We start from the raw sequence: 16476 nt of genomic DNA on the forward strand, positions 1-16476 counted from the left end.
GTCTTTGCCATTAGCTCTTCTTACTAACAAGGACATGAGGGCTGTATGGCTTTATTCATAGCAACTGGATGTCCAGGCCAAACAGAATTTTATTGTACTACCTTTTCCAGGCCAGTACTTTGGGGACTACTTAGCCAAGGACCTAAAAGATAATACAGAACAGAAGTCCTATCTCCCAGAAAAGAAACACTCTTAGTCTTCCTCTCAGAATTTTGTTACTTTGGCTGCTCTCCAGCAAAGTCCAAGGTTAGCTCTTGTTTCAAGTGGGCCTTCTCATTAAGGTTGTCCAGAGACTGAGAATTACAGAGGCCTCCAACAGACTTCTTACATCAGAATATCAGCAGATCCCCTTCTCTCCCCAAAGACAGAATTCATGACTGCAAACAAGACAGGGGAGAAATCCACCAACAATTAGTGTGTACCATCTAGTTTCAGATAGGCTGTATGTAGAATTCTTTCAACTTCCACTCGAATGCATTTCATCACTTTACCAATTCCTTCAAACTTAAAACAAAATAAGATATTGCTGGCAGACATTAGGCACCTGGTTAACATTCAAGCAATAAATCAAGTTTTAATGTTAGAAAGATTCCAAAGAATGTGATAATCCTGTTTGCCCTCTCCAGTAGATCAAAAGTGCATAATGTTGTCTAACTCTGCACCCATTTAAGTCAGTGGGAGTTTTATCACTGACATCCGTGGGAGCAATTAAACCAATTCTGAGCATTTTTAAAAATCCCACCCCTGTAGTCTACTTGACTATAGATCTCAAATGGATACATTTTTTCATAGCTTGTAAGTAGTTCAAGATGAAAACACTAAGCAGCATGTAGCAGCAATGGAACTGGAACATTTCCTTGCATTCATCAATTTTAAAGATGCCTATGTTCATATTCCAAAAGTTGACTTCTATTTTAAATAACTTCAGTTTTTTAAGTCTGAGTCATTGCCCATTGACATTTCTGTCCATCAGTTTTTTATGACACCCAGAATATCTTCCCTAAGATTTTCATCACGTTGGTCATGACACTGTGCCGGTGATATATCAGTCTTTAATTTGATAACTGGTTGATTTGAGCACTGACAGTGGATAAAGTATGTTTTGTAGTGGGGAAGACTAAAACTCTTCTGTCAGCTTCCTGATGAATGTGGAAGAGTATCTTGTAATTAATTCAACAGCACACTTACCCACAGGCACAGCAAATGCAGCATGTGTGTGCAGTTTGTTTTTGCCTTTAAGAAGTGAATCCAAAAGTCCATGAAGTTAGCAGCTCACCTTTTCTCACCTATCTGCGTATGACATCTTGCAGTTACTGGGGCCATAGACTCCCTAACACATTTAGTGCTGAGTTACATGTCTGTTCATGGGGCTGTCCAGACATAAATAATTTTTTGATAAGAGTGGGGTTGATTCTTGAGTTTGTGTGCCAAAAGACTAGAGAAACTGAAATACTGTGGGAGAAGCAGTATGGTCAAATGGATGAGGCACTGGACTGGAAATCAGGAGACCTGAGTTCAAATCCTAACTCTCCCATTAATTTGCTGCGTGACCTTGGGCAAGTCCCTCCATCTCCCTGTGTCTGTGTCCCCACTCACCTTTTGTTTGTTTTGTCTATTTAAATTGTAAATTTGTGGGGGCAGAGGCTCTCACTAACTATTTGTACAATTTATGACACCATAGGGCTTAGATCTTGGCAGGAGCCTGTTGGTGTTATTGTAATACAAAATAATAAATAATACTGTTGCCCTTCTAAAAGATGGGTGGAGCCTTGCACTTCAGCTTCCAGGTGGAAGAGAAATCAGTGAAGCAGAATCTGGGTATATCCTAAATATGTTGTTTTTTTGGGTAATAAACACCAGTCCTGGGACAGTGATGGTCACAAAAAGCATGCAGGCAATGCCTTCGATCAGAATTTTCAGCCCAACGCCAATTGGGTTGACTCAGGGGGCAATTCTGCCTCAAGAAATGACTCTTGCTGGTTGCACAGCTCCCTCCACAGAGAACCTTGCATAACAAAATGGACAACACCATATATGTTTCTCCTAGACTGAACATCTTCTCGCACTTTGAGGAAAAGAACTTGGAAGAGTGTAGCAATGATACCTGGTTACACCTGCCATAGAAGTACCACATTTTGTCTCTCTCAAGCACTCAGGAAGGTCTCTGATCTCATATGTCCCAATAACATTACATACAAAACCTACATGTGACAGAATGTGAGTTGCCTAAGGCTGACTCCCCACTCTGTGCACTTTGGAAGTATGGCCACATGGGGCAAATGGATGAGGTATTATTTTAAATACTCAATGCTTAACTAATTGGTGGTATCATTCAGCTCTTCAGCTGGAAGCCGTTAAGAGAGGCAGGAGGAAACAGAAGGGAGGGGGAACGCTGAAAGAAAGGGCCAGAGAAGCCAAAGATCTCAGAGAGGTCAGATCTCTCTCTCCCCCTCCTGCCCTGTGCCTTGTTAGAAGTTAAAGGCTTGGGGAAAAGCCTTATGCTGTGAGGAACAAGCATGTATAAAATACATTATAATTACAGCACTAGGTATTGAACTTATCACTGGTATGCATGAGGACTGTCTGCAGTACAAATCCAGGGTGAGGGAATCCCGCCCTATGACACTACGTTAAATGAATGTTAAGATTGCAAAGAAAAGCACACGAAAGTTAGAAAATGTCATTGTTACAATTGCCTGTGCAATCTTATTTTGACTCCATTGCATATGTGCATTATTATAGTCTTGCCCAACATGATATAGAACCTAAGAACAGCCATACTGGGTGAGACCAGTGGTCCATCTAGCCCAGTATCCTGTCTTCTGACAGTGGCCAGTGCCAGGTGCTTCAGAGGGAATGAACAGAACAGGCTATCATCAAGTGATCCATCCCCTGTCACCCATTCCCTGCATCTGGCAAACAGAGACTAGGGACACCATCCCTGCTCATCCTGGGTAATAGCCATTGATGGACCTATTCTCCATGGACATATCTAGTTCTTTTTTGATCCCTGTTACAGTCACGACCTTCACAACATCTTCTGGCAAAGAGTTCCACAGGTTGACTGTGTGTTGTGCAAAGAAATACTTCCTTTTGTTTGTTTTAAACCTGCTGCCTGTTAATTTCATTTGGTGACCCCTAGTTCTTGTGTTATGAGATGGAGTAAATAACACTTCCTTATTTACTTTCTCCACACCAGTTTTGTTGCCCTTTTCTGTACCTTTTCCAATTCCAATATATCCAATATATAGAAAGTACATGGCAGAGCTTGGGATAGAATCCAACTTTCCTGGATCCCATTTCAGTGCTTGAAACACAAGGAAACATCTTTTCAACCCTAGTGCTTAAAGTTTGGTAGTTATAATCAACTAAAAACAGGTGCTTTTCATGGTGTTAGGCAACTTTAATTATGGGCATCTCTACAGCTCTACCTAAAACACCAGTACAAAATGGATATAGCAAATGTGTCTATGTGTGCTGTGGCTAACAGCAGGGAACATTTCTGTTCAGCCACAGGCAAATAGCCCAGCAGCAACGGGCACCTCTGAATGTCCCCTTAAGAAAAGCACCCTATTTAAGCCAGGTGACCATGAATGATATCACTCTCCTGAGGATAACACAGAGAGATAAAGAAGGGATGTTGTTTGAACGCCAGCAAACATACGCTGCAATGCTTTGTTCTGCAATGATTTCCAACTACATGTTACTGGCCTGGTGTGGTAAAGTGTCCTACCATGGTGGACGGAATAAGGCTGCCCTCCCCAGAAACTTTTACAAAGGCTTTGGGAGTACATCCAGGAGAGCTTTATGTAGATGTCCCTGGAGGATTTCCGCTCCATCCCCAGATATATTAACAGACTTTTGAAGTAGCTGTACTGGCTGCAAATGCCAGGGCAAATTAATCATTAGAATCATAGAATATTAGGGTTGGAAGGGACCCCAGAAGGTCATCTAGTCCAACCCCCTGCTCGAAGCAGGACCAATTCCCAGTTAAATCATGCCAGCCAGGGCTTTGTCAGGCCTGACCTTAAAAACCTCTAAGGAAGGAGATTCTACCACCTCCCTAGGTAACGCATTCTAGTGTTTCACCACCCTCTTAGTGAAAAAGTTTTTCCTAATATCCAATCTAAACCTCCCCCATTACAACTTGAGACCATTACTCCTCGTTCTGTCATCTGCTACCATTGAGAACAGTCTAGAGCCATCCTCTTTGGAACCCCCTTTCAGGTAGTTGAAAGCAGCTATCAAATCGCCCCTCATTCTTCTCTTCTGCAGACTAAACAATCCCAGCTCCCTCAGCCTCTCCTCATAAGTCATGTGCTCTAGACCCCTAATCATTTTTGTTGCCCTTCGCTGGACTCTCTCCAATTTATCCACATCCTTCTTGTAGTGTGGGGCCCAAAACTGGACACAGTACTCCAGATGAGGCCTCACCAGTGTCGAATAGAGGGGAACGATCACGTCCCTCGATCTGCTCGCTATGCCCCTACTTATACATCCCAAAATGCCATTGGCCTTCTTGGCAACAAGGGCACACTGCTGACTCATATCCAGCTTCTCGTCCACTGTCACCCCTAGGTCCTTTTCCGCAGAACTGCTGCCTAGCCATTCGGTCCCTAGTCTGTAGCGATGCATTGGATTCTTCCATCCTAAGTGCAGGACCCTGCACTTATCCTTATTGAACCTCATCAGATTTCTTTTGGCCCAATCCTCCAATTTGTCTAGGTCCTTCTGTATCCTATCCCTCCCCTCCAGCGTATCTACCACTCCTCCCAGTTTAGTATCATCCGCAAATTTGCTGAGAGTGCAATCCACACCATCCTCCAGATCATTTATGAAGATATTGAACAAAACCGGCCCCAGGACCGACCCCTGGGGCACTCCACTTGACACCGGCTGCCAACTAGACATGGAGCCATTGATCACTACCCGTTGAGCCCGACAATCTAGCCAGCTTTCTACCCACCTTATAGTGCATTCATCCAGCCCATACTTCCTTAACTTGCTGACAAGAATACTGTGGGAGACCGTGTCAAAAGCTTTGCTAAAGTCAAGAAACAATACATCCACTGCTTTCCCTTCATCCACAGAACCAGTAATCTCATCATAAAAGGCTTTGCTTTTAAACCATGTATATGATTTTAAAAGGTATTTTTTAAAGATTTTAAAAGGTCCCCTCTCCACCTGGCGGGTCCAGGAGGCAGCCTTGGGTGGGTTCAGGGGTACTGGCTCCAGGTCCAGGGTGAGAAACAGTTCCTGGCTGTCAGGAAAACCAGTTTCTCCGCTTGCTTGCTGTGAGCTATCTACAACTTCCTCCTCATCATCTTCCTCGTCCCCAAAACCTGCCTCCATGTTGCCTCCCTCTCCATCGACGGAGTCAAAGCACACGGTTGGGCTAGTGGTGGCTGAACACCCTAAAATGGCATGCAGCTCATCATAGAAGCAGCATGTTTGGGGCTCTGACCCGGAGCGGCCGTTTGCCTCTCTGGTTTTCTGGTAGGCTTGCCTCAGCTCCTTAGGTTTCACACGGCACTGCTTCGGGTCCCTGTTATGGCCTCTGTCCTTCATGCCCAGGGAGATTTTGACAAACGTTTTGGCATTTCGAAAACTGGAATGGAGTTCTGATAGCACGGATTCCTCTCCCCATACAGCGATCAGATCCCGTACCTCCCGTTTGGTCCATGCTCGAGCTCTTTTGCGATTCTGGGACTCCATCATGACTCAGCTGATGAGCTCTGCACGGTCACCTCTGCTGATGAGCTCTGCACTCACCTGCAGCTTGCCACGCTGGCCAAAAAGGAAATGAGATTCAAAAGTTCACGGGCCTTTTCCTGTCTACCTGCCAGTCCGTCTGAGTTGAGAGTGCTGTCCAGAGCGGTCACAATGGAGCACTCTGAGATAGCTCCCGGAGGCCAATACTGTCGAATTGCGTCCACACTACCTCAAATTCGACCCGGCAAGGCCGATTTCAGCGCTAATCCCCTTGTCGGGGGTGGAGTAAAGAAATCGATTTTAAGAGCCCTTTAAGTTGAAAAAAAGGGCTTCATCATGTGGACAGGTGCAGGGTTAAATCGATTTAACGCTGCTAAATTCAACCTCAACTCCTAGTGTAGACCAGGGCTAAGAGTGATTGGATTTGTGGCTGCATTTGAGTGCAATTAACAGGAGCTCAGTGAGTGCATTCTGGTTGTTTATATGTTGGAAATACAAGGGGATCTTTTTGTGGAGATGAAAAGTCTGTCAGTGCTTTTGCTTATTGTGTTATGTGTATATCAAGATGTATAAAGGTTACCTAAAATGGAAGTTTCCTTGCTTTGGCAGGTGTTTCACTTAAGTAACCTTAATTCTGATCAAAGTTTTTGTTTATAGGACTATAGTTAGAGAACTGAAATATAATTTTCATGGGACTCAGGGCTTTAGAAGGTCAGACTCCCTTTTTACATTGTTCAAAAGTTCCAAAAAAGATCATAAAAGATCCAAATACTCTGTCCAGGTGGATTCATGACTTCAGTAAAGAGGCATACCTGACTACAGGGATTCCATGGATCATGACCCTTAAGAATTGTAGCTCACTCAGCAAAAGGGATGGCAGTTTCCTGATTTGAAGAGGAAGTTAGCTAAGCAGCCATTTAGAATTCAGTCCATAATTTTTCCTGAGAGTACTACTGGATGGGTGGGAATGCTTCGTTGCTGGCAGCATTCTGATCACCAGTCCTGGATACCATATTCCAACATAGTAAAAACTATTTTTTGTCTTTTTGTCAGCAGGTTTTTATGGGCCTTCCTGTGGATAATTATTAAAATGCTAGACAGAGATCTTTAGTGCCAGGTCAGGGAGCATCAAGCCTTTTGTCCCTTACCTGTAAATTTCATTTTGACAAAAGACTTTCCCAATCCACAATGTCACATCTGGTGGTTCTGTGACAAATCCTGGATGATGTGGGGGTCAGGGGGGTGTGTGTGTCTATATATTTATTTGGGTTTAGTTTAATAAAAAAAAAGCAATCTATCATTTAGCTAAGAAGCAATTCAGATGACTTCTTAGGGGTGGTCTTGTTGCTGAGCAGTTGTTCAGTGGGAAGGATCAATCTACTTATGTGTGGGAGGACAGTGGAACAGCCCATTAGTTCTGGATTAGAGGAGCTTCTTGCAAAAATATAATGTAGAGGTAAGGAACAAAGTGTCCTTCTACAGTCTATGTTAAATGCAGCTTTCACCCATAGTCCATTCCGCCTGTATCTCTTGTGATTAATGCTAACAGTATGCAAATATCTTTCCTAGGGTATTGTATTAGCTTCAAGATCTAACAATTTAATTGCCCAGCTGGTTTTAGGAAAGGAGAGCTCAATAAAAAAAATCATCATGTTTTTCTTACAGAATGGAAAGATCCCAAATAAGTGTAGAGGCTTTATAGATCTAAAGATTGTGTCAGCCTTCTTTTACCAATCTGGAAATTCTACAACTGAGCAGCATTAACTCTAGGATTGATTACAAGATGCAGAGATGAAAGGAACTGCTTCAAATTACCAGGGCCTCAAAGCCTTGTTCTGTTTGCCGTATTATTTTTCCTAATTTAACTTACAGTAATGGAGCATTCTTCTAATGTAATCCAAACATGAATACCACACTGAAGGCTCAGACTATGGCAGATTTTTTCCCAAGGTAACAGCTCAGTATTTATTTTGAGACTAGATTACGTTGCTTCTGCCCACACTTGCCTGGGCATAGAGGGCTATGGCTGCAGTGTGACCAGTATGGTTTTGCTGCATGGAAGAGGAGAATTCAGTGAGTCAGCTCTTTAGGGGCTACCTGAACTTCTTATGAAGAATGGAGATTTGGGGTCCAGAGATTTGGGGCACAGCCATTCCCTTCCATGAAAGAAGGTGTAGTGTTTGAAGGTGCTCTCCAAGTGTGGCATGGAGGATTCCTTCACCATGCTGGGTCCCTGCAGACCTTCTCAGTGCATTATTTAGTGTGTGGGATGAGAATAAGATTTGCGCCTCTGTGCACAATTGAGGGAGTTTCCAGGCTTCTCTCCTGTCTTTAAAGATCCAGACAAAAAATGAAGAGAAGATAAAAGGCTGAAATATCTGGGAAATTGTTTTGCCAAGTAGCATAACAAGATTTTTGACCAGCTTAAAATTAAACAAGATTCACCCAACAGAGATTTCTATGTGTATTTACAAGTTAGATGGGTTTAGCTGACTATATTCGACAGAAGCAACTATATCTTCTTTTTAAAAACATCTTCTGGAAGAGTCACTTCTATCATGACAGGTATCTAAGCAGCATCTTTCTAAAATATATGGCCCTGTTATAAATCATGTTTTCAAATACATAGGCCTCAAATATCTATGGCAGTGAGATTTGCAAGGCTATCCTTACACAATAAACCATGGCTTGAAGCCTTGGCTTACCCCTTTACTTCAGTTGTTACAAACACAATGTAAGTAGATGCAGTTGTTTTTATCTTTTGTTCAGTGGCAGTGCTCCATCACTTTACAGCTGAAATAGTAGCAGACTTCCTTAAGCATGGGATGAAAAAAGTCAGCACATTGTTTCTGGGAGTGTCTCGTAATTGGAATTTTCTGGACTTCACTGCAAAATTTTGCCAAATGAAAACGAGGACAAATTTTTGGGGCGGATGTAGACGAGATGCTGGATCCTATCCTGATTCCAATCAAATCATGCTGACATTTCACCATTGACTTCAGAGGATTCATCCCTTTATCTAGATTCATTTTTGAAAACGACAATACACTAATTTTGCTTGCAAAAAAGAGATTCTGCATTTCAGGACAAAACCTGTTGCTCCTACTCTGTCAGCTTGGTTAAAAGAATTTAAAACATATTTGGACCTGCTGTGGATTAGTTTGCATCTTTAATGGGACAAAAGAGGAAACTAGATTACTAGTAACATATGTCCTACTTCCAATAGTTACTCTAAACAGTTGCTTCAGTCCAAGTTCCAAGTTTAATCTTGGACGCTGAGTTGTGGATTCCTATGTTTGATGGCATCCATATTATAGATAGATATAAAGTTAAACATTGTAAACAATTAATAGTAATAATTAATAACTAAGTAGTTAAATCTTTTTAAGATGTTTTCATAACTTTATCATTTATAATTTTTATTTTTGATGTAATAAAACAAAAATTTAAAAATATATAGATTTTTGCCTGTTATGTATGAAGAATACTTCTTCCAATTAAACAGCAAGGAAGGCAAAGAGAATGGTTTAGGAATTTAGTGGTTTTCATGTCTGTTTGTTTTGCAGAACAAGGAGTATGTATGTCGAGGCCATGACTACGAAAGGCTGGAGACTTTCCAACAAAGAATGCTGAGTGAGTTCCCACAAGCCATTGCAATGCAGCACCCAAACCACCCAGATGACACCATTTTGCAGTGTGATGCTCAGTGTATCCTTTCATAAGGCAGCCTAATGTTAATCAAACTGTTGTAGGATACAAAGGGTATAGGGAAAAGAAAACCGTTTCATTTTAGAAATTCTTGGTTCATATCTGGCTTTAGTGATAGGTGTCATGATTTTCATCATCTCCAACTTGTGTTTAGTGGATATTTATCTACATCATTGCACACCAGTTGGACATAATTGTCATTTTTGCTTAGGGAATACTTCAGGTCATGGCTGATGTACATTCTCAGGACTGTGTGGGAAGACGTGCCCCGTGCCCAGTCTGGTCCGTGCTTTATTCTAACCGTTACTGACACTCGCTCCCTTATTGAACATTACATTTCACCAGACATCCACCTGGCTACCTTCTGCAATTCCACAAGAGAGAACCGTGCAATTAGATTCATGCCTATTCTCGACATACTTTCCATTTTGTTTGTTTTTCACTTCACCTTCCTTGTACACTGCACGTTCCTTTCCATTCAGACTGTCTGCTCTTTTATGCAGTACATCAGACTTCATCCCATTGATACTAATCTGCATTGTGAATTTAAATGCAGACAACAAAAGTAATGTTGCTGTGCAGTGTCTGAGGACTGGCCCACATGGCATTTGTTTGAGAGTGTGAACATTTTAGGTGAGATGGGAGGGGAAGATTGCCTGCTGGCTCCTATTTCACCAGTTAGCATAATGAACAGTACTTTGACTTTACTGACTAATAGCCTCAAGTTAAATTTACCAGGAGTAGAATGGTCAATATTTCCCATTCCCACTGTTGCCTTCCTTCCCTGACAGAACCCACTTTTTCCTTGCTGTGTGATGCTGAACCACCAAATAACAAGGGTTTGTTTTGGGTTGTGACAGTTTGGGTTTTCTTTGCTTTGCTTTCTCATGCCTTGTCTACACACAAGTTGGACGAGTTTAATTAAATCGGTTTCTAAACTGATTTTGTTAAATCAGTACAACCTGTGCATGTAGACAAAGCCTAAGTTAAGGCCAGATTTTCGAAGGTATTTAGGTACTGAAAGATGCAGCCCAGATGCCTAGTGGGATTTACAGAAGTGCCTAAGCAAGTTAGACACCTAACTTTCTTTATCATCAATGAGAATCAACTGCTTAGGCACTTTAGCAAATCCCATTAGGTGCATATTCAGTTGCCTAAATACCTTTGAAAACCTGGCCTGAAGTTCCTACATCACTCTAGTCCCCTGGCTCTGGAGATGCTAGCCCAATGAGATGCTGCTACCTTTGAAGCAGCAGTGAAAAGGAGAGGTGTGTAATGGAAGGAAAAGGGAAGCATGGATTTCACACTTTCTCCATCGTTTTTCTTTTGGTAACATGTGACATCCCGAAGGGAGTCATGTTTTGTCTCATTGTTTTCTTATTTGATGCCTCCGTGTGTTTCTTTGACTCCTCGTTTTGCAGATTTACAGATATATGCAGTGACTCCCATCCCAGACAATATTGATGTGCTACAAATGGAACGTGTGCCTGATCGTATAAAGAGCTTTTATCGTGTCAACAACATCAGGAAATTCCGCTATGATAGGCCTTTCCACAAAGGTCCAAAGGACAAAGAGAATGAATTTAAGGTAGGAGCACTCAGTAATAGTAACTAAATTTTAATCTTTCTGGGGCAGGTAGTAGTGTCTTCCTCTTCTGCATTTGTACAGCGCATCACACAATGGGGCCTTAATCCTAAATTGGTGCCGCAAGATGTTGTTTTAATTCAAATAAAATGCAGGACTGTTGAGCCCAATGGTTGCACGCCCGGCATAAGTAAAGCCTACTCTGTTTAAAAGTGGCAGTGCCATGGAGAGGGATTCTGAAGCAATAGGGGTTGTTTGGTTGATTGACATATTACCCAAAATGATCTCTTAGTTCCCAGCTAATTGATAGCAGACCTAGGGTCTGAGGTCTAGAAACTAACTGAAAGGTTTGGTGCATTGCTTTAAAGCACACTGAGTTTTTTTCTTTGTGTTTAAATGTAAAGCAGACTTCAGTTTCATGTTACATTCCATTGTGAAAAACATAACATCTGCTCAGAGCATTAATGCACTCTTCTATTCAGCTACTCCTGAACAACTGCAGTGAGAATAAGAGTGTTCAGATTCTGAGTCACTGGGTCCCCCACTTACTGTATTCTTTACAGAGCTTGTGGATTGAACGTACCACTTTGACACTGACTCACAGTTTACCTGGGATCTCTCGGTGGTTTGAAGTGGAGAGAAGAGAGCTGGTAACATTTCTTATACTTGTAATTGGGATATGAATGGATAGTTTCTTCAGAATGAAGGATGGACAATTTAAAGTCTCTTGGCTGGGTCTAGCAGTTGAAAAAAATTCATGCTTCACTGGTGGATATTGCAGAATCCATTCCCTCAGCTAAAATAATTGCTAAACATAACAAGAGGAGCAGTGTGAAGGGAACAGAGCAGTCAGAGTAAATGACAGTGAGGTGTGATTCTGAATCTTGATAGCATCTTCAGTCAGTTATTCAGAGACGTGACAGCTATTGTAACTGCTAAGATGAGTGCGCAGTGAGGTGAACTGAGATGTATTGCTGACACACAGGAAAACTGTTGTGAAAAGCCATCATAACAAAATGGCTAGCTAGTCTGCAAATCAGAAAAAAATTTGAATGCTCATCAGCAGTAGTAGGAATTGGTTTCATAGTAAGGAAGGGAACGTGGTGGCAATGAGGTATCCGTGGCATTGAACTATTCTTTGTTGCCTTGTAGGTCGAGGTAAGCCCTTTGGAAAATGCCATTCAGGTTGTTGAGAACAAAAACCAGGAACTGAGGACACTGATAAGCCAGTATCAGCACAAGCAAATGCATGGCAACATTAACCTGCTCAGCATGTGTCTGAATGGAGTGATTGATGCAGCAGTGAATGGTGGCATAGCACGGTACCAGGAGGTAAGTAGGGACTGTACCTCTGAGTTTAGTATCAACCTATTAGCAGCTCTTTCCAGAAGCATTTCTCCTGCTGTGTTGAAAATAGCATGACATAATAAAAAGTCAAATATAAGAAATTACCCCTGTGTGCCCAGTTTTCATACTTGTGATCTAAACAGGATGCTGAAATCCCATGTTTAGTTGTTTATATATCAGCACTTGGACAAGTAAATCCTGTTGTATGTAGCTAAGTGTTGATGTGAATGTCCAGATATGGGTTCTGGATGTCCTGTTTAGATGGCACAGTTGAAAACGCAGCTTCTCAAGTGTAAATTCTGATTGACACGGCACAGCTGATCTTGCATGTATAATAGTGAAGCAGGCAGTTCGTGTGCTGCTGCACTGTAAGCACGTTTTGCAAAGCAGGCAGTGGGACTCGCTCTCTGTGCTGATGGAGACTGAATGTGATGAGCTCCCTGCTGAGGGAAAGTTGCTGGCCGGCACTTGCAGAGAGTTGTCTTTGCCAGACAGTGTCCAGTATAGTCTTAGTCCTAAGGGGACCTAATGTTCTGCTTCCTTCGCCAGGAGTTAGTTAAAGATGTATGTTGCAAAAGGGAGCTACAGGGACACATACTGAAAAATGATGATGCTGGTCCACATTTTTGGGTTGTGTGTGCCCTGCAGAGAAGCACAGAAAAAGCTCTTCATCCCTTACATTATTTACTACTTTAGTCACTTATTTCCTACAGTTTCTTGAGATACTTAAATGAAAGAAGCTATATAAAATTCAAGTAATGGGCTTAATGATAGTCCTCTGCACTGTCATGTGGGGAGATTTGATTAGATTCATGATCCTTTGGGGCTGGGAGAGAATACCTTATGCTACTCAATAGTGATCCCTTTGACTAACTGAGGAGCAGAATTTTCTAGGCAGCTAAAATTGTGGTACTGTAGCTTCATCTAGGTCCCAAAATACTAGAAGAGATCAGTTAAATGGAATTTTCAGTTTGCTAAGTGTACTTGGGTCCCCTAGGATTTCTGTTCCTTCTTCTCTCCCTCTTTGACATATGGACATAATCAGTGGTGAGCTGGAGCCGGTTCGCACCGGTTCACGTGAACCGGTGGTTAAATTTTGAAGCAGTTTTAGAACCGATTGTTAACCTGCTTCCCTGCAGGGGGCGCTGAGGCTTTGATGGGCTCCGGCCGGGAAGTGATGTAATTCCTCCTCCGGCCGCCAGGGGAGCTACGCTGTGGGAGCCATGTGGGCTGCCGCCTGGCCCTGGGCATGAGCCCTGTTGCTGCTGCTGCTCCCCTGGCCCTGGGGCTCCCGCTGCTGCCTGGTGGGTCCCTGGCTGCTCTGCTGGGCCTGGGCTGCGTCCTGCTTCTCGGGCTGCTCAGAGCCGCTCTCCCCGTGAGCACCCACCACCCTGCCCGCAGCCAGCCCCTGCCTCCAGCCACCCCCGCACGCCCTGCCCGCAGCCAGCCCCTGCCGCACCCCCTGCCCTGACTGCAGCCAGCCCCCATCTCCAGCCACCCCCACACCCCCTGCCTCCAGCCACCCCCACACCCCCTGCCTGCAGCCAGCCCCTGCCCTGCCCACAGCCAGCCCCTGTCTCCAGGCACCCCCGCACCCCATGCCTGCAGCCAGCCCCTGCCACACCCCCTGCCCTGCCTCCAGCCACCCCCACACCCTCTGCCCCTAGCCAGCTCCTGCTGCGCCCCCTGCCCCCAGCCAGCCCCTGTCTCCAGCCACCCCGTGCCCCGTGCCTGCAGCCAGCCCCTGCCGCACCCCCTGCCCTGCCTCCAGTCACCCCAGCACCCCCTGCCCGCAGCCAGCCCCTGCCTCCAGCCACCCCCTTTACCCCCTGGCTGCAGCCAGCCCCTGTCTCCAGCCCCTGCCGCCCGCACCCCCCCCCCAGCCCGCAGCCAGCCCCTGCCGCACCCCCCGTCTCCAGCCAACCCCTGCTGCACCCCCCTGCAGCCCTGCCCGCAGCCAGCCAACCCCACACCCCCTGCCCTGCCCACAGCCAGCCCCTGCCGCACCCCCTGCCCTGCCCGCAGCCAGCCCCTGCCCTGCCCGCAGCAAGTTCCTGCCCCCCGCACCCCCCGTCTCCAGCCAACCCCTGCTGCACCCCCCTGCAGCCCTGCCTGCAGCCAGCCCCTGCCTGCAGCCACCCCCGCACCCCCTGCCTGCAGCCAGCCCCAGCCGCACCCCCTGCCCTGCCTCCAGCCACCCCCGCACCCTCTGCCCTGCCCGTACCAGCCCCTGTCTCCAGCCACCCCTGCACCCCCTGCCTGCAGCCAGCCCCTGCTGCACCCCCTGCCCTGTCCGCAGCCAGCCCCTGTCTCCAGCCAGCCCTGCACCCCCCTGCCCTGCCTGTAGCCAACCCCTGTCTCCAGTCAGCCCCTGCCCTGTCTCCAGCCAGCCCCACATGCCCTTGCCTCCAGCCAACCCCACACCCTCCTGTCTCCAGCCAGCTCCGCACCCCCTGCCCTGTCTGCAGCCAGCCCTGCACCCCCTGCCTCCAGCTAGCCCTGCCCCACGCCCCTGTCTGCAGCTGGCCCCACGTCCATTGGTGCCCTGCAGTTCCCAGGGCAGTAACCCTTCACAGCTGCTTCAATGAGGGGGGCAGGGAGCAGCTGGGACCCACACATGTGCACACCCTAGGGTGACCAGACAGAAAGTGTGAAAAATCAGAACAGGGGGTGGGGGGTAATAGCAGCCTATATAAGAAAAACACCCCAAAATCGGGACTGTCCCTATAAAATCGGGAGATCTGGTCACCCTAGCACACACCCAGGGAGTGGCGGGGACCCATACATGGGAAACAGCTCATTTCTAGTTCAGGCCCATCTTTTTAAAAAAGAACTTTAGGCAGGGTTAACATACATCCGTATTTTCCCAGACAGGTCAGGCTTTTTGGTTCTTAAATCGCCGTCCGGGAGGAATTTTAGAAATTTACGTATACGTAAATACGGACGTATGGTAACCCTGTTGGTACAAAAAATACATACTGGGGCACATCCCTTAAATCAGAACTTTTTATAGGGAACCGGTTGTTAAGATTTTGACAGCTCATCACTGGACATAATAAATTGTTTCCTAATAAGGAGATGATTTGTCTTTTTCCCACAGGCCTTTTTTGATAAAGATTATATCACCAAGCACCCTGGAGATGCAGAAAAAATCACACAGCTCAAGGAGCTCATGCAGGAACAGGTACTGCTGTGCTTTTAACGATGAAGGAAGAATGCTGTGATAATGTGTGGATTCCTCAGCAATCACTTTGCAAACCCAGAGCTAAATAATTCATTCAGAAGCAAAGAAACACAGGAGCTTTGCAGTGTATTTAAAGCATAGGGAAGTGAGAAGGCCAATGAATTAATAATGCACTAGCCTTTCACCTGAGTTGAAGCCTAATTTAGATAACAAATTAAATGAGTATGGCTTCTCCTTTTATTAAGCAATGGATGTCTTTCTACATTACAAAACTACCCATCATTTTAGGACAATTAGCAACTTCTTCTCAGTGGAATCTCAGGATAGACATAGTAAGGGTGGTACAGATCATAACTGAGATATGTTTGCAGAGCCATGTGGGAAAGCATATACAGAGCCTACTTGCACTATCCCTGACTCTGTCCAGTGTTCTCAGTGTCTCACTTGCACAAACATATAAAATCTAACCAGATAGGTTGTAAATCAGTGATGTGATGAGAAAGAAAAATCATGTCACTGTTAAATTAATGATTGGCAAAATATTTATCCCCTCCCATAACACAAGAACTAGGGGTCACCAAATGAAATTAATAGGCAGCAAATTAAAAACATACAAAAGGAAGTACTTCTTCACACAATGAACAATCCACCTGTGGAACTCATTGCCAGGGGATGTTGTGAAGGGTTCAAAAAATAATTAAATAAGCTCATGGAGGATAAGTCCATCAATGGCTCTTAGCCGAGATGGTCTGGGATGCAACCCCGTGCTCTGGGTGTCCTAAGCCTCTAACTGCCAGCAGCTGGGAGTGGACAACAGGGGTTGGATCAGTCAATGATTACCCTATTCTGTTCATTCCCTCTGAAGCATCTGGCATTGGCCAATGTTGGAAGACAGGGTACTGGGCTAGATACACCATTGGTCTGACCCGGTATGGTCATT

The 16476-nt window shown here is 44.9% G+C and overlaps 1 protein-coding gene across 10 annotated transcripts in view; it reads left to right on the top strand.

Moving 5' to 3' along the window:
• The window catches only part of DOCK3 (dedicator of cytokinesis 3), a 604430-nt gene that overhangs the window by 560498 nt on the left and 27456 nt on the right, over positions 1 to 16476 (top strand). For all 10 annotated transcript variants that reach the window (XM_043550359.1, XM_043550357.1, XM_043550356.1 and 7 more), the window contains 5 exons: positions 9279 to 9420; positions 10842 to 11008; positions 11569 to 11655; positions 12158 to 12337; positions 15453 to 15536. In XM_043550359.1, coding sequence (XP_043406294.1) covers positions 9279 to 9420; positions 10842 to 11008; positions 11569 to 11655; positions 12158 to 12337; positions 15453 to 15536 — 660 coding nt within the window. The remainder of the gene's footprint in view (positions 1 to 9278; positions 9421 to 10841; positions 11009 to 11568; positions 11656 to 12157; positions 12338 to 15452; positions 15537 to 16476) is intronic.

The sequence above is a fragment of the Chelonia mydas genome, chromosome 7, assembly GCF_015237465.2.
Source record: "Chelonia mydas isolate rCheMyd1 chromosome 7, rCheMyd1.pri.v2, whole genome shotgun sequence".
Taxonomy (NCBI): Eukaryota; Metazoa; Chordata; order Testudines; family Cheloniidae; genus Chelonia; species Chelonia mydas.